The following is a 25,115-nucleotide window of genomic DNA, read 5'->3' as shown; positions in this document are numbered from 1 at the left end:
GTATACGGCCAAGATGTTCAAATGTTCATAGATGACCAGCAGGGTCAAATAATAATAATAATCACAGTGGTTGTAGAGGTTGGAACAGGTCAGCACTTCAGGAGTAAATGTCCGTTGGCTTTTCATAGTTGAGCATTCAGGAGTTAGAGACAGTAGGTGCGGTAGAGAGTACAACAACTTGCGACCTTGTCAAGAGATTTGAGATTTGAGCTTGAATTTGAGAGTGGTTCCATTTCTCCAGCCCCATCCTTCAGCTGCTAACCAAAACAAGTAGCGGGGTGCCGCTTTGTTGTTTTTCAAAACCCAGATTTCCCTTTTAAGAAGACAAAACAGTATTCAGTACTGTTGTACTAAGAGAGTCTTTCATAGAACCCTGATCTCAGAAGTCTATTGGTCCCAGAGACTGAACCGTTGGCCTGGAACATCATCACCATGGGATACCATTCCCTTCCCAGTCCAGAAGGCTGCCATTGTGCTTCTCTGTGAGGGTTGACATCACATTCAGCATGACTTTGGCACTGTCCTGAGTCCTCATCAGCACCTGTCGAACAGAAACACACTACAGACAGACAGTTACCAGATCTATGCCAATCTCACATGACTCTAGTCCTACCTTATTCTACACTTATAAACACATATGTTATTATCATATGAGTTTTGCTACTTCAGAGTAATGTAGAGTGCATTGTGCAGAACGCCATTGTGGGCTTTTAAGCAATAGTTTTATTTTACATAAACATGCAAATAGCACTCGATATAATCCATGAAACCAGGTCATTTTCTCCCCGCCTCCATTACTCATAAGTGGGCCTCCCATGCCAGTTTTCACCCAGCCAGGGTGGATGGTCATGACCAGAATACCACTGCTTGAAGTACTCCACAAGACAGTGTTCAGCATGTTTAGCACCGCCTAGTGGACAATAGGACACACATTTTATCCACATATTATTATTATTATTCAGCATGGAAGTATACTGAACAAAAATATAAATGCAACATGTAGAGTTTTGGTCCCATGTTTCATAACCTGAAATGAAAGATCTCAGAAATGTTCCATACTCACAAAAAGCTTATTTTTCTAATGTTGTGCACAAATTTGTTTACATCCCTGTTAGTGAGCATTTCTCCTTTGCCAAGATAATCCATTCACCTGACAGGTGTGGCATATCAAGAAGCTGATTAAACAGCATGATCATTACACAGGTAAACCTTGTGCTAGGGACATTAAAAGGTAGCTCTAAAATGTTTTTCGTCACACAACACAATGCCACAGATGTCTCAAGTTTTGAGGGAGCATGCAATTGGCATGCTGACTGCAGGAATGTCTGACTGCAGAGAATTTGGTAGTACGTCCAACCGGGCCTCACAACCGCAGACCACATGTAACTACACCACCTCCACATCCGGCATTCACCTGCGGGATGGTCGGAGACCAGCCACCTGGACAGCTGCTGAAACTGTTGGTTTGTACAATCAAATAATTTCTGCACAATCTGTCAGAAACCATTTCAGAAGTTCATTTCTTAAAAACTGTTCCACTACTGTCACTACTGTCGTTCTCTCTCTTTGAGTCATCTACTCACCAAATTGTATGCACTGCAGTGTTAGCTAGTTGTAGCTTATGCTTTCAGTGCTAGATTCATTCTCTGATCCTTTGATTGGGTGGACAACATGTCAGTTCACACTGCAAGAGCTCTGATAGGTTGGAGGGCGTCCTCCGGAAGTTGTCATAATTACTGTGTAAGTCTATGGAAGGGGGTGAGAACCAAGACCAACCTAGGTTTTGTTTTGAAGTCAATGTACCCGTAGGAGGACAGAATCTAGCTATACCATGGTGCTACCCTACAGAGTGCTGCTAAGACTACTGTAGACAATTTGAAAACAGTGTGTTTTAATAAATTATTTGGTGTCATTAATATATTTAGTATAGTTTTATCTAAAAAGGATAACTTTAATGTTTCACTATTTTTATTGTTGTAAAATTCACTGAGGAGGATGGTCCTCCCCTTCCTCCTCTGAGGAGCCTCCACTGAAGTACACTATAACAACATTTCTGAGCAGGGTGTAGGTAAACAATGAAACAGTAAGATAGAAGTCTTCAGAAGTTCATGTGATAGTGTCTGTATGTAATCTAGCGATGACCATGGGTGCCACTGCATTGGTGAAAAACAAATCCACCATCTCCTTCTTGCCCATCAATGTTAGTGTGCCTGGGGGATTGTTCCTGTTGTTCACGACAACGGTAATTGTTAAATATCAGATTCATGCTGCCGTCAATCCATTTATGACCAACTACCCTGGAGGCCTCGGAAATACTGACTGGGTCTGCAACATGTCAACACAAAAATATCAACATTTTGACCATTAGGAAGAGGAAATATGGAAAGTCACTCAGCTCTTGTCACCCTGTAAGAATGACATTTTCTGCACAAAGTCATCGCTTCTATGTATTTTCATGGCAGGTCAGTATTAGGCAAAATATAAGCCTCACCATAGGACCTTTGGCTTTTTTTTACAACATGCTCATGGCAACAGCAAGAGAGGGACATTTTTTAAATAGTTTTTTTGTGTTTTTAAAAAGCCAATGTAGCAGTTGTGGATACCTCTGCGCCACCTCCTTCAGTGTCTTGAAGCAGGAACATAGGTGTTGGTTCAGGGCAGGCTAAATTCCATTACCCTGATTCACTCTGGCAATTTCCAGAGAGAATGAAATGGAAATACAAAGTAGAGTACTAATGAATCTTTCTAATACAAATTCACAACATACAGTATAATTGAGAATTAGTAACATTTTATAGTACTTTATGAGAATCTACGTATAAGAAATTATATTCAACTCAAATATTGCTACATAAAATAGAAACCCTGGTGTTTTTATTGTTTGTCAACCTCTACAGTGGTCCCTCCTACAAAAGTTGCAAACTTAAAACGCGGAACTTAGAGGTACCCAGCGTCACGGCTTCATTGCTCCAGACCACCACAAGGGGGAGATAGAACACTCACTACGCATTTGTGTCCCAAGGTTTTTATATGACCAATCATATCGAGTGGTTCCAATGATGAATTTGACACAGAGCCACCCCTCTCTGGTGAGTTTCTTCAGCAAAGATTGATGACAAAACATTACAGGGAGGCAAATGTAAGTAGTTATAACGTCATAACAAGTCAAGCAAAAAAATTTACAATTGAGTGGAATATGTTAGTTAATGTAGAAACAAAAGATTATGACAAAAAAATATGCACAAAGTTCATTTACGAAAATCGCTATTTTGCAAGTTTTTCTTCTGTCATATCCAAAACCAGGTGTATCAAACTCCATTCTGTGAAAGATCCTGTGTCTGCATGTATGTATTACAATTATACACTTCAACAGTGTTTACCACTCCTGCTCCTCGGACATCAATGATTACACATTGTAGCTATCCAATAGACTAGAAACATTATTTTGTAATTCATAGATACAGAATAAAAACAGTACATCCTGCAATGACACGTGGAAGAGAGCGAGGAATGAGATGGGAGTAACAATCCAGCCTATTTGATCTGAGACCGGCATAATAATGTAATGAAACAAGCTGTAAGGGTTTTCCTCTGGTGAAGGAGAAACGGACCAAAATGCAGCGTGGTGGTTATTCATGTTCTTTAATAAAGGAACTCGACATGCAATAACTAACAAAACAATAGATGTGTGAAAACCTAAACAGTCCTATCTGGTGAAAACACAGAGAGAGGAACAATCACCCACAAACACACAGTGAAACCCAGGCTACCTAAATATGGTTCCCAATCAGAGACAATGACTAACACCTGCCTCTGATTGAGAACCATATCAGGCCAGACATAGAAATAGACAAACAAGACATCCAACATAGAATGCCCACTCATATCACACCCTGACCAACCAAAACATAGAAACATACAAAGCAAACTATAGTCAGGGTGTGACACAAGCAGGGAGCAGGTTTCGAACACTCAACATTCAAGCCCAAAGTTCAGCACGCTATCAACTGTGCCCAAATCTATTAATTGGGGTTGGGGCCGATTGTGGATAAAACACTTTATCTATTGGAATCTTTAACATGTGGAAAGGGTAAAAAAATATTATTACTAGTTTTACTAGTTTTTCACAAGCGTAGCAAGCTGGGCTATTAGCTGAACAATAGACTATTCAACCTTCACTAAAGACTTGTCTAATAGCCGAGCTAGGTGTGACATAATCTTCATTTTAATTTGACTTTACAAACAACAAGTGGGCTGAATTGCTGACAACAATTGCATTATTAGGCCACCTTACAATTGCAACTGGTCAAAAATGTAGCATCCAACAATTATTAGTATTATTATTTGTTTTAAATGTATACGTTATTTTACCAGGTCAGTTGACTGAGAACACATTCTCATTTGCAGCAACGACCTGGGGAATAGTTACAGGGGAGAGGAGGGGGATGAATGAGCCAATTGTAAAACAATCATTTAAAGAAAAAAAGTCTGCACGTTAGATCTGAACAATGTAACTACAAATTAAAAGTGCATATTTGTAAATCCCAAACTCTAAAAGTAATTGGAAAGGTAGATACAAATGATGTGTGGCACAATAAAGAATGGAAACAAGATGTAAACAAGATGCTGTGTTTTTATTTACAGTAGTGATGGACAACTGGAGGCATTTTGAAAACAGGTTTTCAAACCCTTGTTTTCACAACTGTAGCAGGTGTAGCCCATCATGCAAATGTTTCCTATTAGCAGGACAATAGACTTTTTAACCTGGCTACAGTTGGGAAAAATCCCCCAACTTGCAAAATATTCGATGCTTAAGTACTCTAAAGTGTTACATTTCTAACTCAAAACAGCAGTACAGTATTTATTCAGCTTTGATCCATGCCTGGGCCTGCAGGATGCGAAATTCTTTGTTTGTCAAACGAATCATTGGGTTGAAACTACAGAACAGTACAAAACAAGCGAACACACATGGTTAATGTTCTGATAATTTTTTTAAAATGTGAAAATGTGCAGTATGCAGTAAAGACCAGTAGACGATTTAATTAAGCATTATTTTTAGCATTATTATGTCTACATTATAGTATAGTAGCCTACTGTACCTGTTCATTTTCCTGGGCTTTCGAGTTTGGCGCTAAACAGGCATCTGATGATAGTGTTTGCGAAAAGCACTGTCCGTGACCAAAATCTCCAAGTCTACCAGTATTTTTGAAATGTCTCCAGTATATTCTCCGTTCCTCCTGAAGGTCTAATCTGCTCACTTAAATGAAGAGATCCTGGTCATGGTGCTACAGTATAATCAAATTGAGGACAATCTGCAATATGTTGTAAACTTATAGCCTATTGTAACCTGAAAGTCATGCCTTTCCTCACCCCGCCCAAAACTACACCCTAAACACAGTTACTATTCCAAAACGAGTTGTTAATAAAATGTAAAAATCACATTGAGACCAAAGAGAACAGATGGAATGGACATCGTTTTCATCAAGCCAGCTTCTTTCTATGGTGCTACCCATTCAAGGGTTAGGACTGTAACCACCAGCTTCTTTTATGGTGCTACCTGTTCCAGGGTTAGGACTGTAACCACCAGCTTCTTTCTATGGTGCTACCCATTCCAGGGTTAGGACTGTAACCACCAGCTTCTTTCTATGGTGCTACCCGTTCCAGGGATAGGACTGTAACCACCAGCTTCTTTCTATGGTACTACCCGATCCAGGGTTAGGACTGTAACCAAAAGCTTATTTCTATGGTGCTACCCATTCCAGGGTTAGGACCCACCAGGGTTAGGGTTAGGACTGTAACCACCAGCTTCTTTCTATGGCGCCACCAGCTTCCTTCTATGGTGCTACCGTTCCAGGGTTAGGACTGTAACCACCAGCTTCTTTCTATGGTGCTACCCATTCCAGGGTTAGGACTGTAACCACCAGCTTCCTTCTATGGTGCTACCATCCCAGGGTTAGGACTGTAACCACCAGCTTCTTTCTATGGTGCTACCCATTCCAGGGTTAGGACTGTAACCACCAGCTTCCTTCTATGGTGCTACCCGTTCCAGGGTTAGGACTGTAACCACCAGCTTCTTTCTATGGTGCTACCCATTCCAGGGTTAGGACTGTAAGCACCAGCTTCTTTCTATGGTGCTACCGTTCCAGGGTTAGGACTGTAACCACCAGCTTCTTTCTATGGTGCTACCAGTTCCAGGGTTAGGACTGTAACCACCAGCTTCTTTCTATGGTGCTACCCGTTCCAGGGTTAGTACTGTAACCACCAGCTTCCTTCTATGGTGCTACCCATTCCAGGGTTAGAACTGTAACCACCAACTTCTTTCTATGGTGCTACCCATGCCAGGGCTAGAACTGTAACCACCAGCTTCTTTCTATGGTGCTACCCATTCCAGGGTTTTTACTGTAACCACCAGCTTCTTTTATGGTGCTACCTGTTCCAGGGTTAGGACTGTAACCACCAGCTTCTTTCTATGGTGCTACCCATTCCAGGGTTAGGACTGTAACCACCAGCTTCTTTCTATGGTGCTACCCGTTCCAGGGATAGGACTGTAACCACCAGCTTCTTTCTATGGTACTACCCGATCCAGGGTTAGGACTGTAACCAAAAGCTTATTTCTATGGTACTACCCGATCCAGGGTTAGGACTGTAACCAAAAGCTTATTTCTATGGTGCTACCCGTCCCAGGATTAGGACTGTAACCACCAGCTTCTTTCTATGGCGCTACCCGTTCCAGGGTTAGGACTGTAACCACCAGCTTCTTTCTATGGTGCTACCCATTCCAGGGTTAGGACTGTAACCACCAGCTTCCTTCTATGGTGCTACCATTCCAGGGTTAGGACTGTAACCACCAGCTTCTTTCTATGGTGCTACCCGTTCCAGGGTTAGGACTGTAACCACCAGCTTCTTTCTATGGTGCTACCCGTTCCAGGGTTAGGACTGTAACCACCAGCTTCTTTCCATGGTACTACCCAATCCAGGGTTAGGACTGTAACCAAAAGCTTATTTCTATGGTGCTACCCGTCCCAGGGTTAGGACTGTAATCACCAGCTTCTTTCTATGGCACTACCCGTTCCAGAGTTAGGACTGTAACCACCAGCTTCTTTTATGGTGCTACCTGTTCCAGGGTTAGGACTGTAACCACCAGCTTCTTTCTATGGTGCTACCCGTTCCAGGGTCAGGACTGTAACCACCAGCTTCTTTTATGGTGCTACCTGTTCCAGGGTTAGGACTGTAACCACCAGCTTCTTTTTATGGTGCTACCCATTCCAGGGTTAGGACTGTAACCACCAGGTTCTTTCTATGGTGCTACCCGTTCCAGGGTTAGGACTGTAACCACCAGCTTCTTTCTATGGTGCTATCCGTTCCAGGGTTAGGACTGTAACCACCAGCTTCTTTCTATGGTGCTACCCGTTCCAGGGTTAGGACTGTAACCACCAGCTTCTTTTATGGCGCTACCCATTCCAGGGTTAGGACTGTAACCACCAACTGGATGGGTGAGATTCAAACTTTGAAGACCGAGATCGAGTCATTAAAGGTAGACCATCAGAAAGAGAAACATTCCAGAGCCAGGTGGTATGGTGCTACTCCTCATTCCAGGGTGTAGGACTGATACCAAAAGTATGCTGCTATTAATCCTGTGTCTCAGAAGTTTCCGTCCATGACTGATGCAACCCGAAAAATAATTAAAGACAGAGTTAATGAGCACTTGAGTTCACATTCCAGGGTTAGGACTGTAACCACCAGCTTCTTTCTATGTTGCTACCCGTTTCAGGGTTAGGACTGTAACCACCAGCTTCTTTCCATGGTACTACCCGATCCAGGGTTAGGACTGTAACCAAAAGCTTATTTCTATGGTGCTACCCATCCCAGGGTTAGGACTGTAACCACCAGCTTCCTTCTATGGCACTACCTGTTCCAGGGTTAGGACTGTAACTACCAGCTTCCTTCTATGGTGCTACCCATTCCAGGGTTAGGACTGTAAGCACCAGCTTCTTTCTATGGTGCTACCGTTCCAGGTTTAGGACTGTAACCACCAGCTTCTTTCTATGGTGCTACCAGTTCCAGGGTTAGGACTGTAACCACCAGCTTCTTTCTATGGTGCTACCTGTTCCAGGGTTAGTACTGTAACCACCAGCTTCTTTCTATGGTGCTACCTGTTCCAGGGTTAGAACTGTAACCACCAACTTATTTCTATGGTGCTACCCATGCCAGGGCTAGAACTGTAACCACCAGCTTCTTTCTATGGTGCTACCCGTTCCAGGGTTAGGACTGTAACCACCAGCTTCTTTCTATGGTACTACCCGATCCAGGGTTAGGACTGTAACCAAAAGCTTATTTCTATGGTGCTACCCGTCCCAGGGTTAGGACTGTAACCACCAGCTTCTTTCCATGGTAAATGTAATGAGATGGATATCACAGGGTTAGGACTGTAACCAAAAGCTTATTTCTATGGTGCTACCCGTCCCAGGGTTAGGACTGTAACCACCAGCTTCTTTCTATGGCGCTACCCGTTCCAGGGTTAGGACTGTAACCACCAGCTTCCTTCTATGGTGCTACCATTCCAGGGTTAGGACTGTAACCACCAGCTTCTTTCTATGGTGCTACCCGTTCCAGGGTTAGGACTGTAACCACCAGCTTCTTTCCATGGTACTACCCGATCCAGGGTTAGGACTGTAACCAAAAGCTTATTTCTATTGTGCTATTCTATACCATTTTACAGAAGCCCTTCATGAATGGAAGGCTTTCCAGGGTTAGGACTAAAGTTTATTTCTATGGTGCTAGCAAGCGTCTATGACAAATCAGGACTGTGCTTGCTCTTCACTCTGTCATCCAGGGTTAGGACTGTAACCACCAGCTTCTTTCTATGGCACTACCTGTTCCAGGGTTAGGACTGTAACCACCAGCTTATTTCTATGGTGCTACCCGTTCCAGGGTTAGGACTGTAACCACCAGCTTCTTCTATGGTGCTACCCATTCCAGGCTTAGGACTGTAACCACCAGCTTCCTTCTATGGTGCTACCATTCCAGGGTTAGGACTGTAACCACCAGCTTCTTTCTATGGTGCTACCAGTTCCAGGGTTAGGACTGTAACCACCAGCTTCTTTCTATGGTGCTACCTGTTCCAGGGTTAGTACTGTAACCACCAGCTTCTTTCTATGGTGCTACCCGTTCCAGGGTTAGAACTGTAACCACCAACTTCTTTGTTAAAACCAGCTTTTGGGTCTTCATGGTGCTACCCATGCCAGGGCTAGAACTGTAACCACCAGCTTCTTTCTATGGTGCTACCCGTTCCAGGGTTAGGACTGTAACCACTAGCTTCTTTCTATGGTGCTACCCGTTCCAGGGTTAGGACTGTAACCACCAGAGGACTTGAAAATGAGCCGGAGCTGAGAGGATCACCAAAACTAAAGGTATTTTGGTTTCAGAGCATTTTATATAAAAAAAGAGAAGGTATATAGCCTATCAATGTGTAGGCGTACTGTATAATAAAATCGATAATTATGTATTAAAAACGTGAATGTGTTTTTGCAGAGCTTCAACCATGCGGAACAACGATCCGTGGAGATCAGTGGACAAAGGGCTGGACATTGGGTCTCACTGAAAAAAAAACGCATGTTTGCCAAGAAAGAGGTTAGTTAAGCTAGATTTTTAAAATGTGTAGGCAGCATTTGGGTGTTGGAGTCACTTTTAATTCTTAATTGATCTACCGTTTCTATCATAGGCCACTGTAATTGATGGGGGCTCAGGGCGGTACCATTCTGCTCATCTGATGAAGGTGCTCATGGGTGAGATTCAAACTTTGAAGACCGAGATCGAGTCATTAAAGGTAGACCATCAGAAAGAGAAACATTATCTGAGGGCAGAGATACGGGCGAAAGCTGATGCATTGGTCCAGAGCCAGGTGGTATTGGTGGAGAGTCACTCCTCATTAGTGGAGAGTCAGGAAGAGATGTGTAACCGAAGAGAGATACCAAAAGTGGGCATAGAATACAAACTTGGTTGGATTCCGAGGCAAATGTGGCTAAACAGTGAACCTCCGGGTGTTCATCATTAATCCTGTGTCTCAGAAGTTTCCGTCCATGACTGATGCAACCCGAAAAATAATTAAAGACAGAGTTAATGAGCACTTGAGTTCACAGAGAAAGTAGGACATGGCCTGCTCTCCCTTATGTAAGGACTTTCCCATGTTTACTACAGTATGTACTGTATGCTATGTTTTGTTAAAAAATAATGATAAAAATAATATTTCAAAATGCTGATGTTTATTTAGTTATGGATCCACAACGAATTACTTGTTCAAATATGCCATGATATTTTTGAGATATGTGTTGAAGCAAGTGATGTCTGTTTTTTTGCCTTTTCTCGTTCACTCTAGGTTAAATGAAAACGAGATCTCCAAAATATAGTTACTTTTTAAGAACAAATTCTTATTTACAAGGACTGCCTACTCCTTCCTCCCCAACAGGGATTTGAACCCCGGTCTCCCACTTGCCCCGCATTCTGTAGTACAGACATGGCCTGCTCTCCCTTATGTAGGGAATTAGGCACTTTCTCGTGTTTACTACAGTATGTATTGTAGACTGCACAGTAGCCTAATAAACAAACAAACACATTTTGTTAATAAAATAATGATAAAAAAATACTCTTTCAAAATGCAGATGTTGATTTAGTTATGGACCCATAACAAATTACTAGGGGAATAAATATCACTGATTTACTGAAATATTGGAACAAAGTTGTTTAATTAAGGCAAACAATTTAGAATCCTCAGATCCTAGAGCCTACTCCCAACATCACGTTGCACAGCGCCATAGAAACCCTGAGGGATTTGTTTTTTGTTTTTCTCTGAATAGAAACACAATAATATTAATCAAATTAATTAAGCCAAATTTCTTAAAATCAATCCCATATACTATGTTATTACAAAAAGGTTTTACATTATCTGGTAATGCCAATGCTGAATACTATCAAATGCTTCTCAATATTATCAAATGCTTCCAGATGCCCTTTGGTGGTCAAACTAGCAATAACCTGCAGTAACAGAAAAATTGGCAGAGAATTAAATGACGTGCCACAGAATACTACAGCAGCACGGAAGGTGTGCCGCAGTTTGACACAACTTTTAAAGGAGGAACCAGACGTCACATTTTTTTATATTTTTAATTTATTTATTCATGGATAGCCAAGGGCACACTCCAACACTCAGACATATTTTATAAATGCAGTATTTCTGTTTTTAGTGAGTCCACCAGATCAGAGGCAGTAGGAATGACTCATTGTTCTCTTAAAAAGTGTTTGAATTGTACAATTTTCTTGTCCTGTTAAGCATTTCAAATGTAATGAGTACTTTTGGATATCAAGGAAAATGTATGGGATTAAAAAATAGGGAGAGTGCGGTAAATTGAGCTAAATGGCTAAATTGAGCCATCCTTATTTACCAAAATGAATAATTTGATCAAATAGTTAGGAAGAGGTGATCATTTCATGGAGTCTGTGAAGGAAGAAACCACATTTTAAAAGTGGGGAGCTAGTTAGGTCTTATACAGATTTTCACCAAGTCAAATGAATTTATTGTGTTTAGAGGTTTCATGATGCTTGTATTTAAACCAAAGTGGATCATTTTAAGATTGTTACATGAGTTGGGGTCTCTATAAGCATCAATATGATGTCCTAAAATTAGCATGAAAGTGCATCCTTGTAGCTGTGTGAATTCGCCAAATGCAAATTCTTGAGGTGGAGTAACTCTGCAAGATCATGGTCAAACCAGGGGCTGAACCTGTTTTTAATTCTCATTTTCTTTATGGGTCCGTGTTTGTTAACAATACCACTGAAAATATAAAAAAAGAAGGTCCAAGTGTCTTCGACAGAGGGGATCAAGCTGATTCTATACCATTTTACAGAAGCCAGTTCATGAAGGAAGGCTTTCTCATTAAAGTTGTTTAGCAAGCGTCTATGACAAATCAGGACAGGTTGCTTCACTGAGCAGCCATTACAAACACAGGCTGTAAAACAGTGATCATTAAGGTCATTACAGAAAACACCAGACTGATACCTATCAGGATTATTTGTGAGGATAACATCAAGAAGAGTAGCCTGATGGGTGTTTGGAGTCATAGCTTGTGGGATTGGTAATAATCTGAGAAAGATTTAGGGAGTCCCATTGCTTTAGGACTTGGTCGGGTGGTTTAAGCATGTCCCAGTTTAGGTCACCTAGCAAGTGTGTTTGTGTAAGGGGCCAGGAGAGAGCTTAGGGCAGGTAGGGTACAGGCCGGTGCTGATGGAGGACGATAGCACCCAGCAACAGTCAACAAAGAGCTATTTGAATGTTTAATATTTAAAACCAGCAAATCAAATTGTTTGGGGACAGACTTGGTGGAGACAACTGAGCACTGAAGGTGATTCTTGGTAAAGATTGCCACTCCCCCACCTTTGGAAGATCTGTCTTGCTGAAAAAAGTTATAATCAGAAAGATTAACATCAGTATTCAAAACACTTTTCCTTAACCACATCTCAGTAATGACCAACACAACAGGAGCTGTGAACCAACACTTTCAATTGATCCATTTTAGGTAAAAAGCTTCTAGTGTTAACATTCAGAAAACCCAGGCTTTTACAAGAGCATAAATCAGTGATGCAGATAACAGAGCACAAGTCAGAATTGGTGCGAGCAACAGTAGATGGGCCAGTGTGTACATGCACATTTCCAGATATCATCGTCAGTAATACAATCAAGGAATGGCAAAGGACAGGGAGAGCTCTGCAATGCTGATTTATGACATCTGAATGCGCATCAGATGGCAACAAGATCATATTGTACTGTGTAACCAATAGAGTCAGAACCCCAAGTGTGAGAACAAACACAGTCTGTCTCACGGTTGGGAAAATAAAATTTGTAGTCAACAAAGCATGCAGGAGTCATGAGGCAAATAGCAAAATGCACAAGAAAAAAATAAAATTATAACAACTTGGGACTAGTCATTGTAAGATCAGAGTCACTCGCCCCAACAGTGCCTGGGTGATGGAGGCGAGCGAAAGCAGACAGGGCTGACAGTGAACAGATTGCCAGGTAGAGTCCAAGCAGCAGTGCAGCAGACAATGGGAGTAGGTGTGAGAAGCTTGGGAAAAGCTTTATTTCTGGAGGCAGATTTCTTGTAGAATAGCCCGCTGCGCCACTCGGGAGGCCGATAAAGATGAGTTTGGCCCAGTGGGAGTGAGATTTTTTGGAGAAAGTGGATATCAAGTTGGGTGGTTGGGTGGAAAATAACCTGAAGGGGACTTGTGATGTTTTTTGTGTAGTTCTTCCGCCCAGAGGGAGCGGGCGCTCCGTGCCACGCAACTCGGGTCAATCATCTGTTTCTTGCTTTGCTCATAGTAACAGGGCATCATTGAAAGGAGTGATTTCTGGAGAAGAGTTAAGTGTGGCAGTGGAGCAATTGAAGTTGAAGATTCATGGTGTTTTTATCGTATTGTTTTTACCCCCTTAATTTTTTAAAATTACCGGTATTTGTGACGCCCGCCATTTGGTGCAACACAGACCCAGTGGGGAGCGTGGTGAAACAGAAGTGACACAGTCTGTCCTTTTGAGTTTTGAGTCTTTACCTGACAAAGTCATGTTAGGATATATCAGTTATGCTGTTAGAGCTTTTGTGCCGAACCCACTGTGGTGTTTCAGGTGTTATGTTTATGATCATGTTGCAGCAGTTTGTAGGAGGGAGATTCCAAGATGTGGGAAGTGTGCAGGAGGGCATGGGATAGATGAATGTGTAGTTTCAGTGGGAAAGGTTATGGGTGTCAACTTTAGGGGTGCCCATGTTGCTGGGAATCGGAAGTGTCCGGTGCGAGAGAGGCAGGTTGAGGTGGCTAGAGTCAGAGTAGTGCAGAGGGTGTCTTATGCTGAAGCAGTGAAGAAAGTAGAGGAGGATGGGTCAAGGGTGAGGGATCCTGACATGATTCCTGTGAGTAGTAGATCTATGCCAGTACAGAGAGATAGGCCAATGAGCTTCTTAGCGTTCACAGCAATGGATATCAACTATACCGCAGGAATGGAAAGTAAATCACAGAAAACAGATGTTGTGGTGGCAGCTGCAGAGAAGTACTTGGGTGTACCAGACTTGGCTGTACCAGAAGAGTTACAGGGTGTGCTGACCTGTCCTCCTAGGCCATTGGTTAATTTAGTGGAATAGGGTGGTGGGTTTCTAATGTCACAAAGTATAATGGATTTATACACCAGTCCAGTTGGTGGCGGTAATGCAACATGTTGCATGCCAACAGGTCTATAGAGATTTGTTGTGGGTGACTTGAAAGTTGAATGGCTCAGGGATAGAAACTGTCATAAAGTTGTCATTAGGTCATAACAATCTAATCTCTCCCATGTGCGTTTTATGCTAGGTAAGTTTGCCCCGTTGTAACTCAAATGCATCTTCTTTAGGAGTGCTGTTAATATCCTTTTGATGACTGAACATTCATCAATATACTGTGTCCCATTATTGCAGGTAATATTTTGTTGACAATTGTACGAAGTATAAATGTTTTTATAAGCTCATGAGCACCAGCTAGCTTGTTAACTGTGCCTGTTAGCCTGGTTGTTAGCCCAGAAAGTACTGTGTGGTGCAGTCTATTTCTTCATCACAAGAGTCACTTTAAGTCACTTTTCAGGTTCATTTGATATATTTTGTATACTAAAATGGATGATTGTAGTTTATTCTGTTGTACACATGAGAACATTTGAAAAGGATGTATATGTTTTTATTATAGTAAACTAGGAATTACTAGAAATAGTTTAATCCACTATTACAATCACTGTAACTTTTTTAGGCATTTAGATGTCCTTTTTGTTAGTATATTAAACAGCAACTATAAGGATAATTGTTATGGAAGTGCTGTTAATAACCCTTTAAAGACTGAACATTCATCTATACTGTGTCCCATCATTGCAGCTTGGCAATAAATGAACTGTCATCCAACACTCCTTTGTGTTGACTCACTGACTTGGGAGATGAGACCGAGAGATCACATATGGATAATGTATGTGTGAAGGAGTACAGTATTCATAGTTCATGCTCTCTTTAGTTCATGCATATTTACCTATGTTAATGTTTACTCTTCCTGGGCTGCACAATGGCTGGCCTGCCTACTAACAATTCAGCAAACATATAGACTAGCATTTACCTAATGCTTTTGTATTGCCATCTGTAGCTCAATTGGGCAGTACATTTTTCATGGCAAGACCAGTAGAAGACAAAATAGATGGACAATTTAAGCAGTGGACCACTCAGAAGACCCTAGTTATGAAATAATTAAAAAATATTCGCCAAAGGGAGATAATGCATTATGTCCACAAGGTGGCATGAGTGACCAATTGTTCAGAGCAATGGTATGCTGTGCAACAGACAATTCCCCAAAACACATTGTGGTGGATAGGAAATGTGATGGACTATTTTGATCATCAATCACCTGGTAATAAAATAAACATAGAGACATATATAAATGGATCTGGAATTGGCATTTATTTTGACCAATGGCTTTGGGACATTACAAATAGCAGAACTATGGGAAGCATGACAACTGATGAATAGAATTGGTGAGAAGACAGACCAATGATATCTACAAGACATAAATGGATGCTTTTTCCTTTCACAATCTCACCGTCTCAGAAAGGTATGTTATGTGCTGATATCAGATAAGGAACTTTCATGACTTCATTGAAACACAACAAGGCCATTGTAAAAACTAATACACTATGCGTGCGCGAACACACAGACAGTATCTCCTCTCAACTGGAGAATAAAGAGCATGCGTTTCAGTCAGGTGATCATGGTGACCTTTCACACATTCCAGTTACAGTACTCATTTCTCAAGAATAATACTTGTTTTCACCAGTCTAATTTATTTAAGTTATGTCAATCTTAAATCCTCACAGTTATGATTAATCACACTGAAATGTTATGGATTTATGGATGAGTAAATAGATAAAACAAGCATTCAAATAAGCTAAGTACTTTTTATCTTCAAGGGACACAAACAGCTAAACAAGCTTATATATGATGTGCCATGTTTGGCATTTCAACCAGACAAAAACACATTTCAAGAATGTGCACAAGCGTGTATTTCTCCTTAGGGCTATGAATGCACATGGCTGATTGTAGGCCAACATTGAGTGGTTCTCTCTCACGACTGTCTCTGCACTAGTGTCTCCTTCAAAGTATATTAGAGTCCCCCATCACCGTGAAACATTCCTCAGAGTTAAGTCTCTTTTTGTTTTGATGCTTGACTCAGAAATGTTTGAATCCTCCAGTAAGACGTGTGGGACCTCTACAGCAACTTTCCCTGCACCATGCCGGAATCCTTTGACTAAAGCCAGAGGAATGCTGCTTAGGTAGCCAGGCTGCTCTGAGCCAGTGGATCGGGCCTGGTAACCTGCTGAGGTGTGGGAGTCATAGAACTGAGGGTATGCATTGCCCAGAGCAGACAGGCTGGTTTGACAACATTACTCAACCACCCCAGGAATCTTCTACAGCATTCCACACGACTTTCTTCAGAATTTAGAGCACTGCACAGGTTCCACCTGCATCATCCACCTTGGGTACACTGTGTTGTGTTTACTGGGGGATGGCTTGCCTATGTATATTTACAGTACTAATAGACCCTTTCATTCAATGAAAAAAAAAGGCCGCCAGTTCTATCTCATGAATCATTTAAACATCTGCTGCTTGCTCTGTTGCACTATCATTGGGTGTCTCTCTTAAATTCTTTAACCCAGGCAAGTCTTCAGTATTATTGGTACAAGTTTGAATATGTATTATTGCTCAGGTAGCGGTGGTGGTGATAGTATGCTCAGATAAGTTACAGTAAAGGTACAGCATATTTTTTTTCCCTATAAAATCTTATCAGAGAAAAGGTGTGGAGGAGACAATTGTTGGCAATTAAGTAAATTAATCTAATTTATAAATGTTATCTTCGAAGAGGACGTGAAAAGGTGCATAACCAGAGAGGTGGCCGTGGAAAGGTAGTAAGTACCACAACAGGGGGACGGTGGCAGCCATTGAATATTGCAACAGGAATAACAAACATGAGACTGAAAACCACCCACCATTGTCTATTTGGTAGCAGGATATGAAGAGGCATCTCAAAGAGAAAACATCACTTGAGCGTCGTCACCTGTACCTGTCCCCCCCACCCCTCTATCTATCAGCTATCACAGGGCTTTAGATTTCCGTGCTTGTGCTTCTGATAGACATATGCTACTCGAAACTCTAACATTTGCCCAGTAGTTTACTGTAGTTTCCCCAAATTAGAGACGTCAGACAAATACATCACTTTGTTTTTAGAAGAATATTGCATTTCAGGATACCAGTTAATTTAATATTTCACAGAGAAAACCTGTTCTTAGTAGTATTTTCCGTCACTATAGAGTGAATTACATTCCTGATAGATGAGAATGTTTTTCCAGGGCAGTCGCCAGAAGGACAGGGAGTCAGAGGTGGGAGCATTATATATCTTATCAACATTACTGCTCAGAAACCTGACATGGCTGACTCACATACAGTAGCTTACATTCTTAGGTAACAACTAGTGGAAATTCTGATGGAAGTTGTCCTGTGACTCTCAAGGGTGCGCTCCAGAGGTGAAACTGCAAACGTATAGGGTTTCTTTGACATGCACCCTTTCCTCCCGGGTGATGGAGGAGTTTTATGAGCAGAATCTGTTCATCAGCAGCATTAACCAAATTAAATAGATTTGTGTTCATGTGGGTAGGCTCCTTGGATACCTGCGTGCTGACATGGAACATGCATTTACAGGAACCTTACTCTGAGAAGACCTCAGGAAATTGCTTGTCCCCCTTGGCAGCGGTGTGAAGATCAAAGCACTGGCAGGCGTTGAGCAGTATCCACTGAGTTTGCAGGATTATCTCTCCACATTCCTGCATTCCAGCTCTCTCCATCATCTGAGACACTGTGGGGCCCCGGGAGGGACCTCCACACTAAATACATTTGCTTCTAGAGATCTAGTTAGGTTTTAGCTGTTAGTCAGGATGTTGTCATTGTCCCAGTCTGAACAGGTTGAACTGTGAATAAAGAGAAATATGGTACAAAATACAGGGGTGAAACAGAGAAGGTTGAGATCACAAACATCTCGTTGGTGAATTTAACAACACAAAATGAACAATCTAATCCTTAGTATCCTAATCTGGAAAGCTTTTGAGGCACTTACGTAACTTAGTAGGGTCCATGCCATACCAAAACCACGTTCCTTCGTCAGAGATATCCAGACTGATACTGATTACACAAGGTCATGATGAAGGTAAGACCCTATTCATGCTCCCTAACAAAGTGGAATGAGGGTACAAAAGAGATGAAACCTGCATAAAGAAAAGCATGAGATTGGGCTCTGTTTCAAAATATCACCTTTTTTTTATTTTTACAAAATACGTGTTTTGACTGTGATCGGGTAGATGTGTCTTGTTAATGAACACAATAACAAACTATTGATTTCATTTGGATGGTGCAGTCATGGCTGTACAGCCCATAACATATGCCTAATTCAACCAAAAGTATGCTATTCTGAGCTGACAAGGTACAAATCTGTCGTTCTGCCCCTGAACAGGCAGTTAACCCACTGTTCCTAGGCCGTCATTGAAAATAAGAATTTGTTCTTAACTGACTTGCCTAGTTAAATAAAGGTCAAATAAAAAATAAAATATCTATTATTTTGAACAATTGTATTACCTGCCTCAATAAATTAATAATGGCTTACTTATTGATGGGGTATATTCTCAATTGATTGATTAAAATAGATGCCCGGCCACATCTGCACACCACTACCAACACTTTTCCTCGGCATGCATGCACATAAAATGTGTATGCGGGCAATAATGTGGTAAAAATGGGCCTGTTTGTAGGGTCATATAAACATTGCAATTTTTTCAACAGGTAAAATACCACAAATCCTACTTGAAAGCATTATATGTTGTTTTTCTTAAAGTAGCCGGAACACCACGTGCATCAACTTTTATACGTACATTTGTACAGCCTAAAAAACATAAAGAAACTTCTATTCGATCAAATAAGCTTCACGCAACTTCACTCTCTCATAGACCATACAAAAAAGGGCTTATCTCATTTACAGATTTTGGGCCGAGTAAATCCTGTCGCTTCGCTAACTATCTTCATTTATCCTCCATCTTTGGCCTTGTCTCACCTGCTCTATGCTTCCTGGTCTCCAGGGCAACCAACATCAACTGAAACATTTCATATGACACCACGCACGACCCGATCCCCGCCTTCAAGCGGCGTGTCTAGCTGACGTCATTGTTATTGAGGCAGTGGTGTAGCTCTGCCCATAGTGAGGAGAACAGATACAGATCTGATTCCTATTACAGCACCAGGACTGTACCCGTGCGTCTAACTAGCCCCATGTTACTGCGGGCAAATTCGTTTACAACGAAGTGACTGACTATCTACTCAAACCTCCTTCGAGGAAAGCCTGTGGATGGTTCAATCCACCGGGGTTCAACGCGCAAACATGTCAAGGCATCAGAGGACCCCATTGAAAAACACGAACAATGTGGTCGAGGTCAAAAGCAAAGTAAGTGGCTGGCTAATAATTCATTTCACATTCATAATGCGGTTACCGTGGAACGAACCGGTAGACCGCGGTTTATTGGTTGATAGGCTACTGTATCAGGCACGCGCGGTACACAGGGCTAACAAAATAAGGATGTAGCCTATAAATGGGATTGTCCGTATTGCACTACCTGTAACAACGGCGCTCTTGAATCCCCCCTAAACTAATCATATCTGAGCGCGAAACACTGATGTTCGTGTCCTTGATTTATGCTTGTCACCACGACGTTCCGGGCGCGAGCGTGTCTGTCTCTATCCATGGGGGTCGTCATTAGTTATCACGGTCACAAAGTCGTAAACCCCGCCCATTTCTAATATGTATCGACTTCAAATCTGATTTTAAACCTATCCCTAATATTAACCACACTGACAATCTTACACCTAATAGTATACAGAATCCTAAACTTAAATTAAGACTAAAAAGATAATTTTTGTTTTCATACATTTTTACGATATAGCCAATTTTTACTTTGTGGCTTTGGTAACTAGTGGAAAGAAACCCTATCCATGCACGCTAGGAGGCTATGACAGTTTGCATAGTCGCTCTCTGCTCTGTCATTTTTGTTATGCATTGTAGCGCGCTGCTATGGTGCAGAATGAAGCGTAACTGTACGTGGTTAATTAGAATATAGGGCCTGGCTAGTTAATTAGACTATGCATGAAACCTACAAACCATATGGCAGAAATTATTTAACCTTTATTTAACTAGGCAAGTCAGTTAAAGAACAAATGTGTATTTACAATGACAGCCAACCCCAGCCTTGTTGCCAATTGTGCTCTGCCCTATGGGACTCCCAATCACGGCCGATTATGATACAGCCTGGAATTGAACCAGGGTCTGTAATGATGCCTCGAGCACCGAGATGCAGTACCTTGGACCGCTGTGCCACTCGGGAACCCCAATGCTTAAGAATTGCCCATAATTGAATAGGCCATAGTAGCCAATACAATACCTTAGCCTAACTGTAAAAAAAAAAAACATTGAAGATAATAAATCATTCCAAACCTCTCTGCCCAAAACAGCTAGTTTTCTCCTCCCCCTCCCCACTCAGACCACATGAACACAGTCCTAGCAAAATTCTTGCTTGAGAAATTGCTCTTCGCTAAGAAGCTATTTTTGTTTATATTTTACCATTTTAATTGAAAACAATCACATTAAAGTACTTAATTGTTACCCGGAAATGATTTAATATAGAGATAAAACAGCTGCATTGGACCTTTAACAATCTAGTATGGTCTGAATTAGAGGTCGACCGATTAAGTGGAATGGTTGAGTAATTAGGGTCGATTTCAAGTTTTCATAACAATTGGTAATCGGCATTTTTGGACAACGATTATGGCCGATTACATTGCACTCCACTAGGAGACTGCGTGGCAGGCTGACTACCTTTTATGCAAGTGCAGCAAGGAGCCAAGGAAAGGTGCTAGCTAGCATTAAACTTATCTTTATAAAAAAACAATCTTAACATAATCACTAGTTAACTACACATGATTGATGGTATTACTAGTTTATCTAGCTGGTCCTGCGTTGCATATAATCGATGCGGTGCCTGTTAATTTATCATTGAATCACAGCCTACTTCGCCAAACGGGTGATTTAATAAGGGCATTCGCGAAAAAAGCACTGTCATTGCACCAATATGTACCTAACCATAAACATCAATGCCTTTCTTAAAATCAATACACAAGTATATATTTTTAAACCGGCATATTTAGTTAATATTGCCTGCTAACATGAATTTCTCCTAACTAGGGAAATTGTGTCACTTCTTTTGCGTTCTGTGCAAGCAGAGTCAGGGTATATGCAGTAGTTTGGGCCGCCTGGCTCATTGTGAACTGTGTGAAGACCATTTCTTCCTAACAAAGACCGTAATTAATTTGCCAGAATTGTACATAATTATGACATAACATTGATGGTTGTGCAATGTAACAGCAATATTTAGACTTAGGGGTGCCACCCGTTAGATAAAATACGGTCAATCACCACCTTCCGGAGACACCTGAAACCCCACCTCTTCAAGGAATACCTAGGATAGGATAAGTAATCCTTCTCACCCCCCCCCCCCCCCCTTAATGATTTAGATGCACTATTGTAAAGTGGCTGTTCCACTGGATGTCAGAAGGTGAATTCACCAATTTGTAAGTCGCTCTGGATAAGAGCGTCTGCTAAATGACTTAAATGTTAAATGTTAATGTACTGTTCCGTATTTCACTGAAATAATAAATGTTTTGTTTTCGAAATGATAGTTTCTGGATTTGACCATATTAATGACCTAAGGCTCGTATTTCTGTGTGTTATTATATTATAATTAAGTATATGATTTGATAGAGCAGTCTGACTGAGCGGTGGTAGGCAGCAGCAGGCTCGTAAGCATTCATTCAAACAGCACTTTCCTGCATTTGCCAGCAGCTCTTCGCTGTGCTTCAAGCATTGCGCTGTTTATGACTTCATGCCTATCAACTCCCGAGATTAGGCTGGTAATACTAAAGTACCTATTAGAACATCCAATAGTCAAAGGTATATGAAATACAAATGGTATAGAGAGAAATAGTCCTATAATAACTACAACCTAAAACTTCTTACCTGGGAATATTGAAGACTCATGTTAAAAGGAACCACCAGCTTTCATATGTTCTCATGTTTTGAGCGAGGAACTTAAACGTTAGCTTTCTTACTTTTACTTTCTTCTCCAGCACTGTGTTTTTGCATAATTTAAACCAAACATGTTTCATTATTTATTTGAGACTAAATTGATTTAATTGATGTATTTTATTAAGTTAAAATAAGTGTTAATTCAGTATTGTTGTCATTGTCATTATTACAAATATATATAATAATCGGGCGATTAATCGATAGCGGCTTATTTTGGTCCTCCAATAATCGGTATCGGTATCGGCGTTGAAAAATTATAATCGGTCGACCGCTAGTCTGAATGCACAGTTCATGTGTGTTTATCAAATTCAAACAATATGCTACTGATTGCGATGTTAAACTCTAATAGGGAAATCTATACAGGCAATATCTCTGCAGTGTAATGTGCAACTAACTGCCTCACTGTCTGTCTGGCTCTCCTCAGCAGTGATTTTTAACAACTTGTTGACAGTGGATTCTTTCTAAATCTGTTAGTATTTCAGTTATGTGCCTCAGCTGAAGCACTGCATCTTAAAATGGTTTGAAGACAAATAGGCCCATCGTTAGCTCCCCTGTTCTACAGCCTTTTACACGGTTCTCCAGAGGGCTGGCCTCGGCAAACTAATACGGACTTTCTTGACTCAGCAAAGATGTTTTGCACATTGGAGCCCCAGGATGGTTGGGAATACAGTAGAATCTTCTACACTAACTTGTCCAGCACTCACTTATTCGTTGATTTGTTTTCTTACACATTTACCGTCACCTTCTATATTCTCACACTCAAATACTCTTTCACTTGATTACTTGGTATGAAGGTGATATTTAGGCAGAGTTGATCATACTTGATAGAAGCCATCCTGCCCATACGTAGTTTACTGTATCCACCCAAATGGCTCATTAAGGTATGAAGAGAACTAAGGAATTGAAGCTATAATGTTTGACTTCGTTCTCCAGAGTGCATTCCTTGATATTGTTACAAAATGAGAACTCCATGTCCCCATAGATACCACCATCAGAGGAGAGGAGATAAAGAGCAAACAGAGATGATGTGTTGAGAGTTGAGATGAGAGTGTGCATTGTATCTCTGATGGTCATTATAAATATGGTGATTTCCCCTGCAGCTCTGCTCTGATCTTTGTGAAATAGACTGAAGCTCAGAAGCTGTGTTATAGGTGAATGGGTGGAAATGGCATAATCAGTCACCCTTTCTGTCCAGTAACACATGCAATATATTCTTCTTCTTCAGTAGTAAACCCCTGCAGAGTTAGAGTGGTGAGAGGAAAAGGTGATTAGGCCCTGGGCCACTCATTTTCTCAAGTACTCATTATTTGTTTCAGTCTGTCAATATGGTTGGACACACAAACCAGTCAATCATGCTATTATGAAAACACCCAATGGGCTTAAACTGGTGGTGCACCATCCAGTACTCTTCAGTCCACTCCAGACTGTCTAGCCCTGTTTTCCCGTCCTCTCTCTGCTTGCCTGCCTGTTTTTCCTTCCCTCTGTAATCTGTCTGTCTGCCAATCTGTTTTCTATCTGTCTCCCTGTCTTTGTGATTGAGGAAGTCTGTGGCCCCAGACAAGGATGGGATTGCACATTATGTGAGAGGAGTGACACAACCTTCTGTGTGTGTTTCCATGTGATACGCACCACAGAGATAAATTCACTGGCCTTGCAGGGCAGCAGCTCCAGACAGACAAGCATATCTCACAGCTTGTGTTGTCCCCTAAACAATCTTTATGTATCTGTGCTACACAGCTACCTCACAATGACCCACACTCCACCGTGTCGCACCTAGTGAGACATCCCAGAACATGGTCCTAGTTGTTACATACTGGACCATGTCTATAGGTTTAGTTCTATGTCTAGTCAAATTAATACCTAGGTTATGTTATGTTATGAGGACCAGAATGCATTCATGAAAAGCAATAGAGGGGAATTTGAAATTGTTTAGTGAAGAGCAATGTTATGACAGAGGCTTTTATTGGAGTCTAGATCAATTGTTTGGGGTTTGTTGCTGCACCATTCGTTATGAGTTTGCATGATTGTTTTCATGACACAATGTTCTCTGACCTTTGTGTTCTAGTTTGAGGCGGAGTACAGACGTTTCGCCCTGAAGAAGAGCGGCACCGGTGGCTTTCAGGAGTTCTACCGCCTGCTGCAGACTGTTCACCGCATCCCCAGTGTGGAGGTGCTGCTGGGGTATGCCGACATCTATGGTGACCTGCTGCCAATCAACAACGATGACAACTTCTACAAGGCCCTGTCCTCAGCCAATCCACTACTCAGGATCATCATCCAGAAGAGAGGTGAGGCTGTGGCATGGAGGGGATGGGAGGAAGGGAAGGGAGAGAGGGATGGGGTGGGAGAGGAGAGTTGTTTATAGGGAAAACCTCATTTTTAGCTTACATTGTTGGCTAAAGCTCTCTGCTATTGATGTTGACCTTATTGCAATTGGAGTCACTGTGTTTTTGTTCCAATGGCTGTTGACTGTTGTGTTGAAGTGAGTTGTTTGCCAGTGCTACTGTTGATGTTATCGGCGCTGTTGATGTGTTTTTAAATCAATTGTCAATCATGGAAATTAGTTTTGAGGTGAGCTAGCAGAAAATTATAGAGTAGTACAGTGTGTAGTGTGTGTTCATGATTAAATACTGTGTTATGTCTTATGCTGTTGTCTAATTGTTAGCAGAAAGGGTTCTGCTGTTGACAGCTGCATTTCTTACTGTTACTGATGATGGAAATATGAGAGTCAGTCAGTATGGCAATGGTGATGATGTTGTTGTTTGTATTGTGAGTGGATGAGTGTCTGGGGCTCTGCTCATTGTTGCCAGTCTGGCCTGCCTCAGTGGGTGGGGCTGTCT

General features: G+C 41.5%; 1 protein-coding gene and 1 long non-coding RNA gene across 2 annotated transcripts in view; one reads left to right on the top strand and one right to left on the bottom strand.

Moving 5' to 3' along the window:
- Positions 1 to 15,493: 15,493 nt before the first annotated feature.
- On the bottom strand, positions 15,494 to 19,239 carry LOC135524425 (uncharacterized). The gene is made up of 3 exons (XR_010452956.1): positions 19,198 to 19,239; positions 18,211 to 18,358; positions 15,494 to 18,064 (listed from the first exon to the last, which is right to left on the bottom strand). It is a non-coding gene; the product is annotated as an uncharacterized LOC135524425 (long non-coding RNA).
- A 116-nt stretch (positions 19,240 to 19,355) lies between these two features.
- pard6a (par-6 family cell polarity regulator alpha) overlaps positions 19,356 to 25,115 on the top strand; it is a 35,575-nt gene continuing 29,815 nt past the window's right edge. Inside the window, exons 1-2 of the mRNA XM_064951937.1 lie at positions 19,356 to 19,584; positions 24,341 to 24,563. Of these exons, the coding sequence (XP_064808009.1) occupies positions 19,489 to 19,584; positions 24,341 to 24,563 (319 nt within the window). The 5' untranslated portion in view covers positions 19,356 to 19,488. The remainder of the gene's footprint in view (positions 19,585 to 24,340; positions 24,564 to 25,115) is intronic.

Source organism: Oncorhynchus masou, chromosome 31 (genome assembly GCF_036934945.1).
Source record: "Oncorhynchus masou masou isolate Uvic2021 chromosome 31, UVic_Omas_1.1, whole genome shotgun sequence".
Lineage (NCBI taxonomy): Eukaryota > Metazoa > Chordata > Actinopteri > Salmoniformes > Salmonidae > Oncorhynchus > Oncorhynchus masou.
The sequence above is the reverse complement of the archived record's forward strand: the minus strand, read 5'-3'. Positions and strand labels throughout refer to the sequence as shown.